Here is a 14,323-nt window from a genome sequence, read left to right as displayed (position 1 = left end):
ACTTGCAAATGACCATATGACCGTATGACATCTTGGTTACAGTTGCAATGTCCAAAACATGATGGATATACAGTAATATCTGTGAGGATCGCTCCTTATCCACAGCTGTTGGTTCGCTTCTCATCAGAGCTCATGACCACCTCAAAGCCACTACGGCACCGACACGCCATCTGGTCCATCTGGACATTTCATATATTCACAGTCTGGACACTTACATAATCTACTGTAAATGTTTGCATTTTGACTGACAATATGGCCTGTTTTGAAAAAGACAGTAAAGTTGTTGGTACATTCTGTCACTGATTGTAATTGACTGTGACTGAGACCGAGATTAGACTTTTAGAGAATATGACTTAGTGGTGTCTCATCAAGTGATAGTTTTTCTGTCTATTCAAAGAGGTAGTGAGCCTGAACCAGTCTCAGATGGTTTACAAGTTCATAATAGATGTTGACAGCATGATGAAAAAAAGAACCTTGAGAGTATCAGTTTAAAAGTGTGTGGTAGCCTATAAGCCCAGTCAGTTTGGAGTGCAGCGAACTAATCAGTAAAGTGATGTTATCAGGCAGCAGTACACCCACCATCACATGCACGTATACAGTACAACCATAGAAGTTAGGCTACGGCTCCGGACAAATGTGTTGATCCTACTTGAGCCAATATGGCCAAGTGCCCTGTAACTGTACATTTTTCATTTGTGCGATGTAACCTGACCTACGGAGAGAATGTTACGACACATTACACCACATAACAAACTGTAAACGAAGTCTTTCGGCCTATTAGAACCCTACCCTTCAGAGCACCGACTACACGCACATGAAAGCATGCGCTCAAACCGACGAAAGCCTGATAAATGTCTGTTAAATGCCAGCGCGCCACAGAATGGCCGTATCAGGCTCCATATTTAGTTGTTTCCCAGGGGGTCCTGCTCGAAGTCGGATCAACACCCCCCTACGGACATGCCCCGTCAGGAGATCTCATGCTGACACCCCACCCCTCCCCTCCTCCTCCTCCTCCTCCTCCTCCTCCTCCTCCCCCCCTTCCCGCTTGCCCTGCGTCTCCATCTACGCTGGGGGGGTGCGAGATGCCAGGCGCTCCCGGCGGAGGGAGAGGGCCCCGTGGCATAGCTGGCATTCTGTCGCCTGATCAGCCCGATGACGGTGCCAGGCGACACACCGGCTCCAGCGCACAGGTCAGCTGGTAATCGGGAGACAAAGTGCAGTGCCACCGTCTAATGAAGACGCCTGGCATGGCGGCCGGACTGAACCATGGGCACAGATCAGGGGTAGAGTGGGCATGTGGGCATCGTAGGAACTGATGATCAGAATGTACCGGGTCTGTGGTAGCTGAGGTCATCTTTTTCATCTGCTCTTATAATACAATACAAATACAACTTACTAATACAGTTATGCATCAACTTCCCAAAGGTTAATTCATAACAAAGAGCAAATGTCTAAAGAGTCTGCGGTATCGTGAGGTTATACACTGGCGTTTAGGCCTGGGAAAAGCCTTGGGCCAGCCCTGGTCCTTAATGGAAGAGCCATTAGTGACAAATACTGTATGACCAAAATAAATCAGCAGAACAGGTTAAAATGGTATATAATAGTCAACAATAGTCTATTTGTGCCAGGTCACTTTTTTCAGCATATTGATTTGATTTGAATTTGATTTACCGGTAGCTGCTTGATATGACTGTATTGGGCTACTGTCCATTGGACAGAGGGAACTGTCATGACATGGCTATATTTTCTGCCTCGCTAAGTTCATTTTCTCTAAAACTTTCTACGAGCTTGCATTTCACTCATGCTTATGAAGCAGTTCAGCAAATCTCTTTAGTGTAAGCAAAAACACGGTGCTTTTCATGTGTTTTGGCCCGGCGTCGTGTACAGACATAACTGAGGCTTTAATCTGGCCTTCATCAACCTGTTCTCAACTCTTTAAGTGGGCCTCTGCAACTGGAGTCTCAGCAGAGGTCTCGTCTCATCAGCACCCAATTAAAAGCAACAGGCTGATCTACAAGCTGCGAAGAAGAGAGCAATGCCCCTGCTGTGACACTCAGTAGACCCCTGTGTATGGTCAATCCATCTCTGGTCTCGTTGACCTGTCAGACCACACACACACACCACAGGCACAGCCTACTGATAGCATCAGTCACTGACTAATTGTGAGTCACGTACGCTTATAAAGCAAAGTCTATCAGTGCAGGTCTGGAATAATGTACACACTGTAATGTTTTAGACAGTGTTAATAGTAATGTCGTCTTATACATGACACACTAAGCTTACAAAGAAAAAAATAGATTAGGCAGTAACAGCGTATCAGATAAACTATATAGCTGTAAAAGGTTGGCAGTGACATGGGAAACATTTTGTATCCATTTCAGCTATTGGCCAGTCAACCTGGTTCAAAGGCAAGCCTAGGGGGAACCAGGGCACGCGGCCTGTGGCTTCACCCCCTCCCCCGGCCCTGCTCTTAAGGCCAGCCTGGGACATACTGTGACAGAGGCAGGTGCTGTGGGCGCCCGCGCTGGCAGAGGGGCTCGCCAGCCCTGACAGTTTCCTGGCAGCGCCCGCCCCTCTCAGACATCGCACTCCACATGCGAGGGGCCGGGGGGGGGGGGGGGGGGGGGGGGGGGTGGAGAGGGGGGGTTAACCAAGAGTGGATCGCAAGGGAATAAGTGAGACAGCGTGTCTGTCTGCTTTGGCTCCTCTTACATGCAAACAGGTGGCCGTTGGGGGGTTGGAAGGGGCGACGGGGTGGTGGGGTGGCGGGGGGGGACCTGCGCTCGCTCTCTCTGGTCATCCCATGTCCATATGCTGTGAAGCGCTGGGTGAACAACAGACTGGCCTTTGCCGTTCTCACTCCAGTGAAATGTCTTACTCTTTTTGTAAAAAAACAACAACATGGCAAATAGTGTTTTAGTCACGTTGATTTTAGTCATGTTGATTTGTTGATTTGCTTTTATCATCCTATTTATATTGCAGTGTTTGTTGTGTGTGGTGTCTTAAGTTGCTGGGACCTTGAATTTCCCCTTGGGGATCAATAAAGTATCTATCTATCAATCTATCTATCTAGTATTAATGACACTGTTATAGGCCAGGTAGCAGTATATTACAAACTATTAGTGGGGTCATTTCAGTTGGTGAAACTAGGTCTCATTGTAGGGTACATTAGAGTTGGGTTATCGGTCTCCTCTCTAAGAGTTGCTACTCTACAAATGGATAACATTCGATAAAAAAAGATCGATTCTATTTCCTTTAAAAATGAACAATTCATGTCACCTCAGTCACTGTACTGAGCACACTCTTGGCTAAGTCCTGACACAATCTATTAACGTGGCAAGGATGCATTTGACGCAAATTCAAGGGTTTCCCGCCATAGCGATCACAGCCTGCGATTGTGGGGAAGATCCTGGGGGTCATGCTCTTGGGGTTGTTCACCCCTCTGGGACACACGCAGCAGAGGAGACGGAGGTTAAAAAGGGGTCAGCTAGCCCCCCCTGCTGTTCATGTCTGGACACCATAGGGCTCTTCTCATTCATCTTTTTATCTATCCTCCCTTCCTTCATTCCTTCCTCGGTCCTCCGGCTTGTTCCCACTGATCTGTAAAGAACACTGGATAGACTATCCCATTGTTGCCGCTCCAGCATTCTGTATCTAGATCAGTGGGAATGAGCCGGACGACCGAGGACAGAAGGAAGGGAGGAGGGATAAAAAGACAATTGAGAAGAGCCCAATGAAACATGCTGAAGGGTTTTTTCAAAGAGGTCATTCTTAGGGACACAGTTGGTGATCCTTTCCATGTGGCTGCACAGAATTTGGCCAGTAAGCATTGCATTACAGGAAGGTATCCTTCTTCTTCATTGACAAATGTGTATATGTGAAGAAAGCCTTTAAAAAGCCTACTTTGAAGACACTGCCATTTAAATAATTGATATCAGTTCCTAAATAAAAATAAGAATCTGTACAAATCCAAAAGTTTTGATTTCAAAAATTGTTTTATATAACAAATCTATTAATCTCGTATATAACTAAAAAGCCACAAAAGCCTTATGTCACGTAATATAAAAATACAAACACATAATTAAAACGTCTATACACAGAGTCCATTCAGGATAAAGAGTGTTCATCATGGGCTCACTGCACTGACACACAGCACAGGCCAGAGCAGGGGTGAGAGCAAACACTCAGCTGAACGCTGCCAGCACCTACACACTGCTGCTGCTATTCCAGCTGCTGCTGCTGCAGCTGCGCCACTCAGGCAGTGGACTCAGAGCTCTCTGTAGTGATGGCCACACCGGCCCGTTCGGGAAAACCGGCGCCTTCTCTGGCAACGTGCATCCGCCTGCGTGCGGACTCAAACAGGTCTGCAGAAAAAATATAAAATGAAATCAAAAACGAGCACACACACATTAATTACACGTACACTGAATGGCCTTTCGATAATAAAATCGACTGCATGTGATGTGACTGCCAAGTGCTTGATACTAACGGCTCTGCAAGTCGGGGTTCCCTGTGAAATCATCTGCTCTGTCCCTATCGCCTGCTCTGCAGAATCTGGCAGAGTGTAGAGTACTTGAGTGCAAAGATTAACAAATTCCTTGTTTGTTTACGCAAACCTGGCCAATAACTGATTCTGATTCTCATGTTTGAGAATTCAACATCGGGAGATGGACAGGTATAAAAACAAGGAGCAACACTTTCTGCTTGTACACTCTTGAAGAAATACTGCTGGAGGGAAAGGCCTCCGAGGCACCAGATCTCACCCATGATCTGCTGGACAGACTTGTGCTGACTGAAGCCCCCCAGGTGATCGACCATCGTCTGCCTCCGCCTCCTCAGAGTGTTGGCGTCCATGAAAGCCCTGAGGGAGCAGGACACACACGTTCAGTCCTCTTCAGGTCACGCATGTTCATACTAGGGCTGTGCAATTAATCAAATTAATCGTGATTTTGACTGCCAACAGTTATGAAAATAACATGATCGAAATATAATGATTATTTTGCTACATTCAGTTTCATAACTTTTGTCTTAAGTTTTCGTCTGCTTTATATTTTGACATACATTTTTTTCCTGTTGGATTGTATTCAAAATGTCATTAAAACATGTAAACAATCTAAATTTTGAATATGGATGGTAGTTCCAAAATCACTAAGTGATCACGTTTAATAATCGGGATCTCGATATTGGACAAAATAATCATGATAATGATTTTTACAATAATCGAGCAGCCCTAGTTCATACTGCATTTCACACTTCAAAACATCTACCTGATATGCATTTGATTTTTTTCCCACATGTACGTAAAATTACTTTCATAACGGAATGTGTTGTTTATTACAAATGACAAATGTCTGTTGTGATGCAGGTGGGTGACTTACCTGGCCTGCTGGATGCAGTTCAGGGAGAATGTTACACTCCCAGTGGTCTCAGTGCGAAAGCCAAACCGACTCAGTCGCTCTCCCTTTACAACAACAACAGAAACATGTAGTACAGTTTGGTTCTTGTCAAATCCAAACACACATATAGGAATACAGAACTCGTTGAGGGTCTCTAGGGTTTGTGTTCTGTAGTGGAAATAGGTGACCTCTCACCTTGAAAGTGCTTGGTACTCGCACATAACTGTTGTCCTCCAGTTCAGGGGAGCCTCCAATAAAGAAGCGCCTCAACTCTGCCACTGTGCCATTCTGCAGAGGTCTCCATGTCTCGCACGTCATACTGTGGCAGCCTACACAGGTTGAATACACAAGATACACTACATAAACAGGTCCATTTTGTGGGCCCTTATCTCAATAGTCAAATGTGTCAAACACATGGATTAAACATTACTGTCATTGCTAGGCAAATACTGTATATATAGAAATATTTATGATATATTCATCTGTATCTATCTATCTATCTGACTATCTATATCATACTGCATTTGGACAAAGGCATCTGCTAAATAACCATAACCATAACCATAACCATATCTACCTTGATCTATACGTATGTGACATGTTTAACTTCAGACTTGTCCCAACATTCAAATTAGGGCCCAGCCTGTCTGACTGCAAATGACCAGTGTAGCTCCAGCTCACCAGTCCAGCTTCCCACCACTCATACTGTACCTGGGGATGAGGGGATGACCAGGTACCCATATCCCTCGGTTCTGTAGCGCTGCCAGTAGTCCAGAGACAGGACCTTGAAGTACAGAACAGGCCACTTGGGCTGGGAATCTGAGGAGTACATGGAAACAGGTCTGAGTGTTAAAACAACATTGACATAGGCAGCCTATCAAAGTAGAGAAATCTACTGCTGCTGTTGCAGGACCTCACCCTCGTTCTCATTCTCTTTCCGGAAGAACGTCTCAAAGCTGAAGGGGTAGGAGAAGAAAGCCACGTTGTCCTGCAGGATAAAAACAAATTCAGACATGCACAGATGAAGTGGAATTACTGTAGAAGCCATGCACAGTAATTTCCTGTGTATTGGCCGCATTGTGTATAAGCCGCAGCACAGTATTATAAGCAAGTTTAAAGAAACCAAAGCATATTAATACCGCATTAACTGTTCCCATATTTAAACCTCATTGCTGAAGACATTTTGCAAAATCAATGTATAAGCCGTGGCTAATAGCTGGGAAATGACGGTAAAGTTGCATGAAGGCTTTCGTTCCCTACCTTTCCCAGGGTGCGTGTCTGACATGTCTGTGTGACTCCTGAGAGAGCTTCAAATGGCAAACCAAACCAGTCTAATGGGAAACAGTGAGGACCAAGACTCAATACAGAGTTAAGCCACAAAACACCTGAGGAATCCGTGCATTCAGACGTGGTACGTGACTTACTGTTTGGCAGGTCCAGAAAGAAATGGATGTAGAGGTTGTCATATTCATATCCTTTGGCTGAAACTGGACATTGTTTGGATATTGTTAATAATCATTAATAAACAATAAGCAACATGCATAACATATCCGTAGCAATATCTAGAGGCATCACTCACCAATCTCTCCATTTATGAGCAGCCTAAGTGATCCAACAGGAGGCTGAAATCAAACGTACAACACCACATAGGAAAAAACACAAACAAACAAAAATAAACATTTATTGAGGTCTGCTTTGTGCTCAGGAGAATGCTGTCTAGATGAGGAGCTGTACATACCATTTCAAAATCGGGTCCAACAAGGCTGTTGAGGTAATCTCTGTGGCGAACATAAAGCTAGGAACACAGAAATTGAAGTGGAGGAAAGTAAGACATGAAAACTTTGCTGGAAAACATACATTCAATATTCACACATGAAATTTGTTACACTTGAGTCCTGCTGCTCACGCATAGGTATGTGTTACAAATCTAAAACATTTTGCCCTCTAGACCAGCCTGATGGGATCACCATCGTGGCTTGTGCTATCTGCATCTCCATCAAGCCCTTAGGCTATTTGCTACTGTGAACCAGGACAATTTTTAATCAGCACCCACAAAAAACAGTAAAATGACACAAAATGCATTGAACAGTCAATCTGCCCAAGTGTGCATGTGTGTGTGTGTGTGTGTGTGTGTGTGTGTGTGGCCACTCACATCTTTGTACATGCGGTGCTCGCGCTCCTTCTCCTCCTCGCTGATGCCGGCGGAGGCGTTCACCAGCGTCAGGCGCCAGATCTCCTTCCTCTCCCCTTCCGTCTCCACCCTGGGAACAAGACAGTGATTGGGAACGCATCATAAAATCAACCCTCACATCATTTAAAGGTACAGTCACTTATTTTAAAGGTACAGTCTGTGATTCAGTTCTGGGCAAGTCTAACAATATTTTTTTGTTTTGTTCAACAGTCAATGAAACGAGTCCCTTCGGTGCTGTTGACGCTCTGTATTGATTGGCTACGGCTGTTTATGGCTCGGCCCAAGCCACTGTTTGTTTATAATTAACAGTGACATGACTGAGGTGGGTTTTTTTTGTGAGAAAACACAGACAACTACCGGACTGTGTGAAGCAATTTTTACAAAGGATCTAAATCAGACAAAGATAGTGTACTGGATTATAATGGCAGATTCCACCTTTTGCCACTGCGGAACCAGCTTTCTTTTGTCTGGAGGTTACCAGTCGTAATCCAAGTTTAATTCATCAATGTCAGAAGCAATAGGTCACTACTTATCGATGAAATAGATAGGTGCTGATGAGATGAGTTGCATAGTGTCTCTTGCCTGTAAGGCCCTTTGCTGTTGTTGAAGTCTGGTTTGATGGTGATAACTCCGTTGCTGTCTGCCCTGATCGTACACAACACTTGCTCGTTTTCTTTCATACCCAGCCTGCACAAGGAAAGATCAATCAGTTAGAAACTCAAGACTGCTTCTCCAATCAAGAGTGGCAACACAAAATACAAATACTATGAGAGAGTGGCTAGATCAGATTCAATGCTAAAAATGGATGAATATGGAACCAAAATGCAGACTTTGCAGTTCTAGTCTTTTGGTTGACTCTACAAGAGAATAATCCTGCTGGCTTTTTTTTTTTAAGTAAAGTTGTCAGACATAATGTACCTCCCAGAGGGACCCAAGTCTCCCATGATGTGCATGGTCTGTACGGTGCTGTTGATGACATGGCTGCTCTTCACAAATTCCTCTGAGGGCTCCCAGGTTATCACACGGGCTTTTGCCACACTGGCGTCCCTAAAGAGAACAAACCCAAAAGACACTCTCAACTAAACATTTATAACACATATGCAAGCTTTATTTTAAGGATATTTGTTAATTACACAGCAGTAAATCTACAGAAAGACCAAAAGGAACAGAGCTCTTTAGGTGAGACATTATATTAATGATGAATGACTCCACTTTATCTGTAACAATGTTAGATAGCACATATGTAAGCTTTATTTTAAGGATATTTGTTAATTACACTGTTAATTCACAACAGTTTGTTGTCTTTCACGTTGACGCGTGAAGAGTGTGATGCTTACACAGTGCGCCTCTCCTGCTTGCGGTGTCTGATGTTCGTCATCCGTTCGGCCAGAAATGTAGGGGCGAACTTGGCCTGGATGATCGGGTTCTGAGAGGCCTGTTCGCAGAGACAACAACAACAAGAACTTCATTAGGCACGCCCATGCTCTACTCATGCACATGTTCTTGCCAAATGTCAACAGACTCAACACACACAGTTTGCGTAAGAAAACATTTATCAGGGGACAAAAGCCTGAGAAAGAGAAAGAGAAAGAGAGAGAAAGATAGATAGATATATTGATAGATAGACAGATAGACAGATAGAGAGAGAGAGAGAGAAAGAGAGAGAGAGAGAGAGAGAGAAAGGCTCATTACCTCTTCCCAGTTTGTGTAGCGGTCAAAGTCTGTGTATGTGAAAATGCGCCGATTGCGCCTTCCTTTCCCCCGCTGTAAAGCCAGGATTTCGGTGTGATACTGTTTCTCCAGTGGAGTCTGACAGTTGGTTTCTGACTGGTACAGATCCTCTTCATACTGTGTTCAATGACAACAGCACCAAACACAAATCAGTCTCAAAAAGACCAAACTACACACAGACTTAGTGGTGTTAGAATTATGACATGTTATTTTTAGTCTGAGTGAGAAAACGTATTAAAGCATATTGTTGAAGGACTGAATATGGGCTACAACTTGTCAGACAAAGCAAAGCACAGTACAGCACAGTTTTCATAGGTACAGTACACTCACCTGACTGAAGAGTTTTTCCTGCCAGCCAACAACCAGCACCTCTTCATCATCAGGACCTAGAATCACGTTTGACAGTAAATTCCTACTTTCACTTCCTTAAGCTTTTTTGTTGACACTAGTTGTAGTGACTTTTTGTTAATATACCTGATCTTAACTGGGAGTTGAAGGTGTCAAGCTCAATAACCCCTCTCTCTTGCTGCGTCAACACCTGATGTTGCAGATGTTGGGATAGGGCTGCCGTGGACGTCACACGTTGTATCTTGATCCTGTAAAATAGTACTCCATACTCAAATCACAGGAGGACACAAGAGTCTACAGTTGATTGGACATACGCCAATAAAAGTACAAAACAAGCTCTTGCAAGAGTAGGACTACCACCCAGGGTAGCATTCACTTTCGAGTTATATTCCTCCTCGAAAGTAGGCCTAGCCTACTTCATATTATCTTATCTTGTTAAATCATAGTTCAACGAACATTGACAAGCTACTTGGCGAAATGAAAGGTCACATTATTGGTGTTACATATCTTGGTGAACAACGACAACCACTAATAGGGATTATGGGCTAGCTAGCTAAGGATCTGTCTGTCGATAGATCACTAGTTATCGTTAAACGGCAAACAAGTGAAGAGAACTTGCCTTATTTTAAGATTTTTGGAAGCATCTCGAGAACGGTACACCGCCTCTCCGTTGTCTGTACTCCAGCCATCAGCCATGAAGCCTTGGTACTTTCGCGGCCTATCTAGCTGCTAGAAGCTAACACGACTGTTAACAAATAGTAAACATTAGCTAACGCTAGCTAGCTAGCCTATACAAATGACCAGTCAAAATATGGTTGAGGCGTCATTTTGCATGCATATCGGAGTAACAGAAAGGTGACGCTAATGTTAATGCCTGGCCACAAGTAAACGTTATAGTTATGTAGTTAGCGCTGAAGTCAAGAGACTCTTTGCTAGCTAGGCAAACATGGTGTTGATGCTGGAGGGCTGTGATGGTACTCTGCCTGGCGTCCTGTCCGTTGCATGGTAACAGTAGGCTAGTTCATCAGCGTTTATCCTTTCTGCATGTTCCCCGACACGCCTGTGGGTGGCAAGCGCGTGCTTGCAATAACACCTTTGACTCGTAAGCAGCAGCAACAGAAGAAGAACATAAACACATGCGAGCAGCTGAAAGCTCTATGGAGACTAGCCATCAGCTAGCCATATAGTATCTTGTTTTGCAGTGGTATGTCTTATATTGCGATAGGTGGTATCAGAATATATTGTTGTGCCACACACGATGATGTAAATGTCAGTCTCTGAATGCTGTGTGGACCGGAGTAGACGTCAATATGAGTGACCGGATGGTGATAAGGTAGATAGCTCACTAAGTAGCCAAGGTTATAGTTTCCGAGACTTCATAATTTCATCATTAGCGTAGTTTGATTTCATCCGCTAAACACGTTTGCATGTCCAGTCAGTGGCACTTTGTTATTTCTCGTGCAAGTTGCACAGTGTGCTTCTCTGGTTTAATAGAGGATCATGTTCATGTTTCGCATTAACCAGAAAACGGATTGATCTTCCTGAAGTACAAACGTCCTGAACATTACTATTAACACGAAAAATACGCGTAATATGATCTGCAATAGTCTCAACATGTATACGATGTTCAGGTTGATGTCTCTACGGTCAGTCAAGCCGTCTGTTTCGTCCCAGACCATGAGAAAAGGATCTCAAATTGCGCCTTATTGTTCCAGGACTCTGGCATGGTCAAGTAACAGTGAGTCTGAGCAAATGTCTAAATTGAGGCGCAGTGCAATCAACAGTTCTGGTCTCCGCAACAGGGCTAAAGTCTCATCAAAGTGGAAAAATGACACTGCACACTCCATGGACAGCGGTCAATCAGTTGTTCCTCACAAGCTTCGTAGTAAAGTGACTTCTGTTCTCCATGAGAGAGAAAAGGGAGCTAAACAAAAAATATCCCCTGAGCTCCAAACTCTCATGTTGGAGGACCTACCTGCGGGGGAGCGGAGGACATTCCGGACCCCCAAAGAGGAAGAACCATCGGTTAAGGGCAAACAGGGTGAGGTAGTGTTTGGATTGTCCCCGTGCCTACTGGCTCTCACGCAAGGCAGGAGGAAGGCGTCCACGCTCTTTGTGAAAGAGGGCGATGATGAGCAGAGGGATGCGGTGCAGAAAGTGTGTGAGGAGGCCATCAAGCGAGGCGTTCAGATCAAGTGGGTCCACAAGAGGGAGCTGGACAAAATGACCCAGGGACGTGTCCATCAGGGTGTCTGCCTGCAGGCCAGCCGTCTACAGTACCTCAGGGGCTGGATCACACCTCAAAAGGATGAGCATCGCAATCAGGTCCCACTCTGGCTGGTTCTTGATGGTGTTCAAGATCCGATGAACCTAGGTGCTATTATCCGCTCTGCTTATTTCCTTGGTGTGGATAGAATTGCCAGTAGCATTCAAAACAGGTATGAATTATGTACTAAGTAGTCCATGTGTATTATTATGGATATACACCTATGTGTGTTTTTGGTCATTGACGGACTACTAGGCAGGAAGAATGCTTATAAATGTTATTTTTGTTTACACTAGCTGTCCTCTTACACCTGTCGTAAGCAAGGCCAGCTCGGGGGTGATGGAGGTTATGGACATCTACGGCTATCATGACTTGGAAGACATGATTAAGGTGCCATTTCAATCCATCCTACAATATTCCTGTCCAAGCTACTGCAGTACTTCAAAGTGACTACATGATGCTTAACCATATTTTGGCCCCCGTGTATATGGGTGTTGAAAGACAAAACTCATTATGTCTTGGCATCACTAACACAGCCTCTGCCCTGCAGGTAAAGAAGGAAAAGAAATGGCAGGTAATCGGAACCGTGGGCGTTGAGGAGAAGGCATCTGAGGTTAAGACTGTAAAATGCTCAGATTTCCAGATGCAAAGACCAACACTATTACTGATGGGTGAGTGCTCACCGCACCAACACATCACCAATACGTTATGGTGACAGCACTGTTATGTTTGAAGTGATTTCTGTGAAGGGGGTAAGATGGTGATGTCTGATGTTGCACATAATGCTGCTGGTGTCCCGGTGCTGCTTGCTCACAGGCGGAGAAGGTTCCGGATTGTCCCCAGATCTGCGGGCTCTCTGTGATGTCCTGCTCACCATCCCATCCCACCGAGAGCTCCACCCTGGAGTGGAATCACTCAATGTATCCGTGGCAACAGGTACTACATCAGCACTGATGCCAACATGTCCTGAAAAGCATTTGGGATGAATATTAAATATCTGACATAATGTATCAGTCATATTAGTATGAACCATTTTGACAGTGTGCTTACACTTGAGGTCAACATAAATGGGTGGGCACATTTCTGCAAAAAAATGCAAAAAAACCCTGATTTTGAGAGAGAAAAGTGTGATGTTACTGTTAAATTTTAAGACAACTCCTTATTTCCTAATTCGATGCAGGCATTTAGTTTTTAGTGTTGTCTGGAAACCCAGAGATTTGTCAGTAGTGTCACATACTGTATGAGGCTAGACAAAAGTAACATTGAAAATGTGTACATCAGCTTCTAGGGAAATACCAGCTGAAAACTGTGGTTGCTGTCTTTGGCTGATAGTGACAAGTTTTGTGTGACTCCCTGGAAAATGCTTTTTGCAAGGAAGAAGTATTCAGGACAGCAGATTGCCCTGAATCATACCAATTTCTACTCCCGCCAACCTGCTGCTCACATTTAACTGAGACCTTGGCTGTAATGTCACGCCATGTAGCTCACCCTCAGCACTTTCTTTCCCCCTTTTAACTAATGCATCTCCACAGGGTGGTAGAATTCTGGGAGGCCAATCTAGCACGCCAGCCCAAGCCCAATTCCCAAACGAGGGTTTGCAGATATTTCTCAGTGTTCAATAGGTTCACCCTGCTATAGGCTGCAGAGTCAGTGTTAGGTTATTGACTGCCAGTGTTAAATGTTTAATTTGACTTTTCCAGTTGATGTATTTATTGAACTGTGAACCACTGTGGGATTTAATTCAATGATTTAATTCATAATCTCCGCTACTCCTGTTGTTTCTTTACCTGCTAGGCATCCTCCTGCACTCTCTCCTCAACCCTCGCTCCAGAGACCGTCAGTGATCGGAGTTGGAGTTGGAGTCGGAGCTGGAGTCGGGTGAGCTCCAGGTCTACACCATTTAGGAGAATACTGCACTGTGATTGCCTGAGGTCGGACTGTTTTAGATGGGTGACCTGCAGGCGGTTTACCTCTTGTGGTGGAGTGTTGTCTGGCAGTGGGGGAAAAAATTGTGTTAAATTATAACAATGTATGAAAAGCTCATATCTGTTCAATGAAAGATTGATATCAACTAATTAAAATGTTTGTTATAAAGAATCTTATCTGGGTATTTCATTATATACTACATATACAATAATATACAATTATACTACATTAGTGGTCATACAACATTTCTACAAAGTTTGCGCTGGCTGTGAATAACACAAACAAAGCTTAAAAAATATGAAGATAGGATTTAAACGGTAATATTTTTAGAGGCTTTGGTAGTGGGATCTCTTCATGATATAGACAAGGTATGAAAAAAAATCTGAGACAGTGTAGTAGCAACCTCAGCTGGTTATACACAGGATGTTCCATATGGCTTTGATTAAAGGTGAGGTCCTTGTTTTT

General features: G+C 44.1%; 2 protein-coding genes across 2 annotated transcripts; one reads left to right on the top strand and one right to left on the bottom strand.

The window, feature by feature from the left end:
- Positions 1–4,023: 4,023 nt before the first annotated feature.
- mks1 (MKS transition zone complex subunit 1) lies at positions 4,024–10,686 on the bottom strand. Its single transcript, XM_062535714.1, has 18 exons — positions 10,286–10,686; positions 9,793–9,914; positions 9,649–9,704; positions 9,280–9,435; positions 8,925–9,022; positions 8,506–8,634; positions 8,170–8,274; positions 7,549–7,657; positions 7,135–7,191; positions 6,976–7,018; positions 6,821–6,883; positions 6,657–6,727; positions 6,315–6,384; positions 6,108–6,215; positions 5,592–5,725; positions 5,379–5,461; positions 4,764–4,861; positions 4,024–4,364 (listed from the first exon to the last, which is right to left on the bottom strand). Exons 1-18 carry the CDS (start codon positions 10,360–10,362, stop codon positions 4,255–4,257), a joined length of 1,689 nt encoding a protein of 562 aa, XP_062391698.1. The 5' UTR covers positions 10,363–10,686; the 3' UTR covers positions 4,024–4,254.
- A 109-nt stretch (positions 10,687–10,795) lies between these two features.
- On the top strand, positions 10,796–14,029 carry mrm1 (mitochondrial rRNA methyltransferase 1 homolog (S. cerevisiae)). Its single transcript, XM_062537121.1, has 5 exons — positions 10,796–12,104; positions 12,229–12,322; positions 12,483–12,603; positions 12,749–12,868; positions 13,727–14,029. Exons 1-5 carry the CDS (start codon positions 11,260–11,262, stop codon positions 13,774–13,776), a joined length of 1,230 nt encoding a protein of 409 aa, XP_062393105.1. The 5' UTR covers positions 10,796–11,259; the 3' UTR covers positions 13,777–14,029.
- Positions 14,030–14,323: the final 294 nt, after the last annotated feature.

Source organism: Sardina pilchardus, chromosome 5, assembly GCF_963854185.1.
Source record: "Sardina pilchardus chromosome 5, fSarPil1.1, whole genome shotgun sequence".
NCBI classification, from domain to species: domain Eukaryota; kingdom Metazoa; phylum Chordata; class Actinopteri; order Clupeiformes; family Clupeidae; genus Sardina; species Sardina pilchardus.
This window is presented reverse-complemented; position numbering and strand designations above follow the sequence as displayed.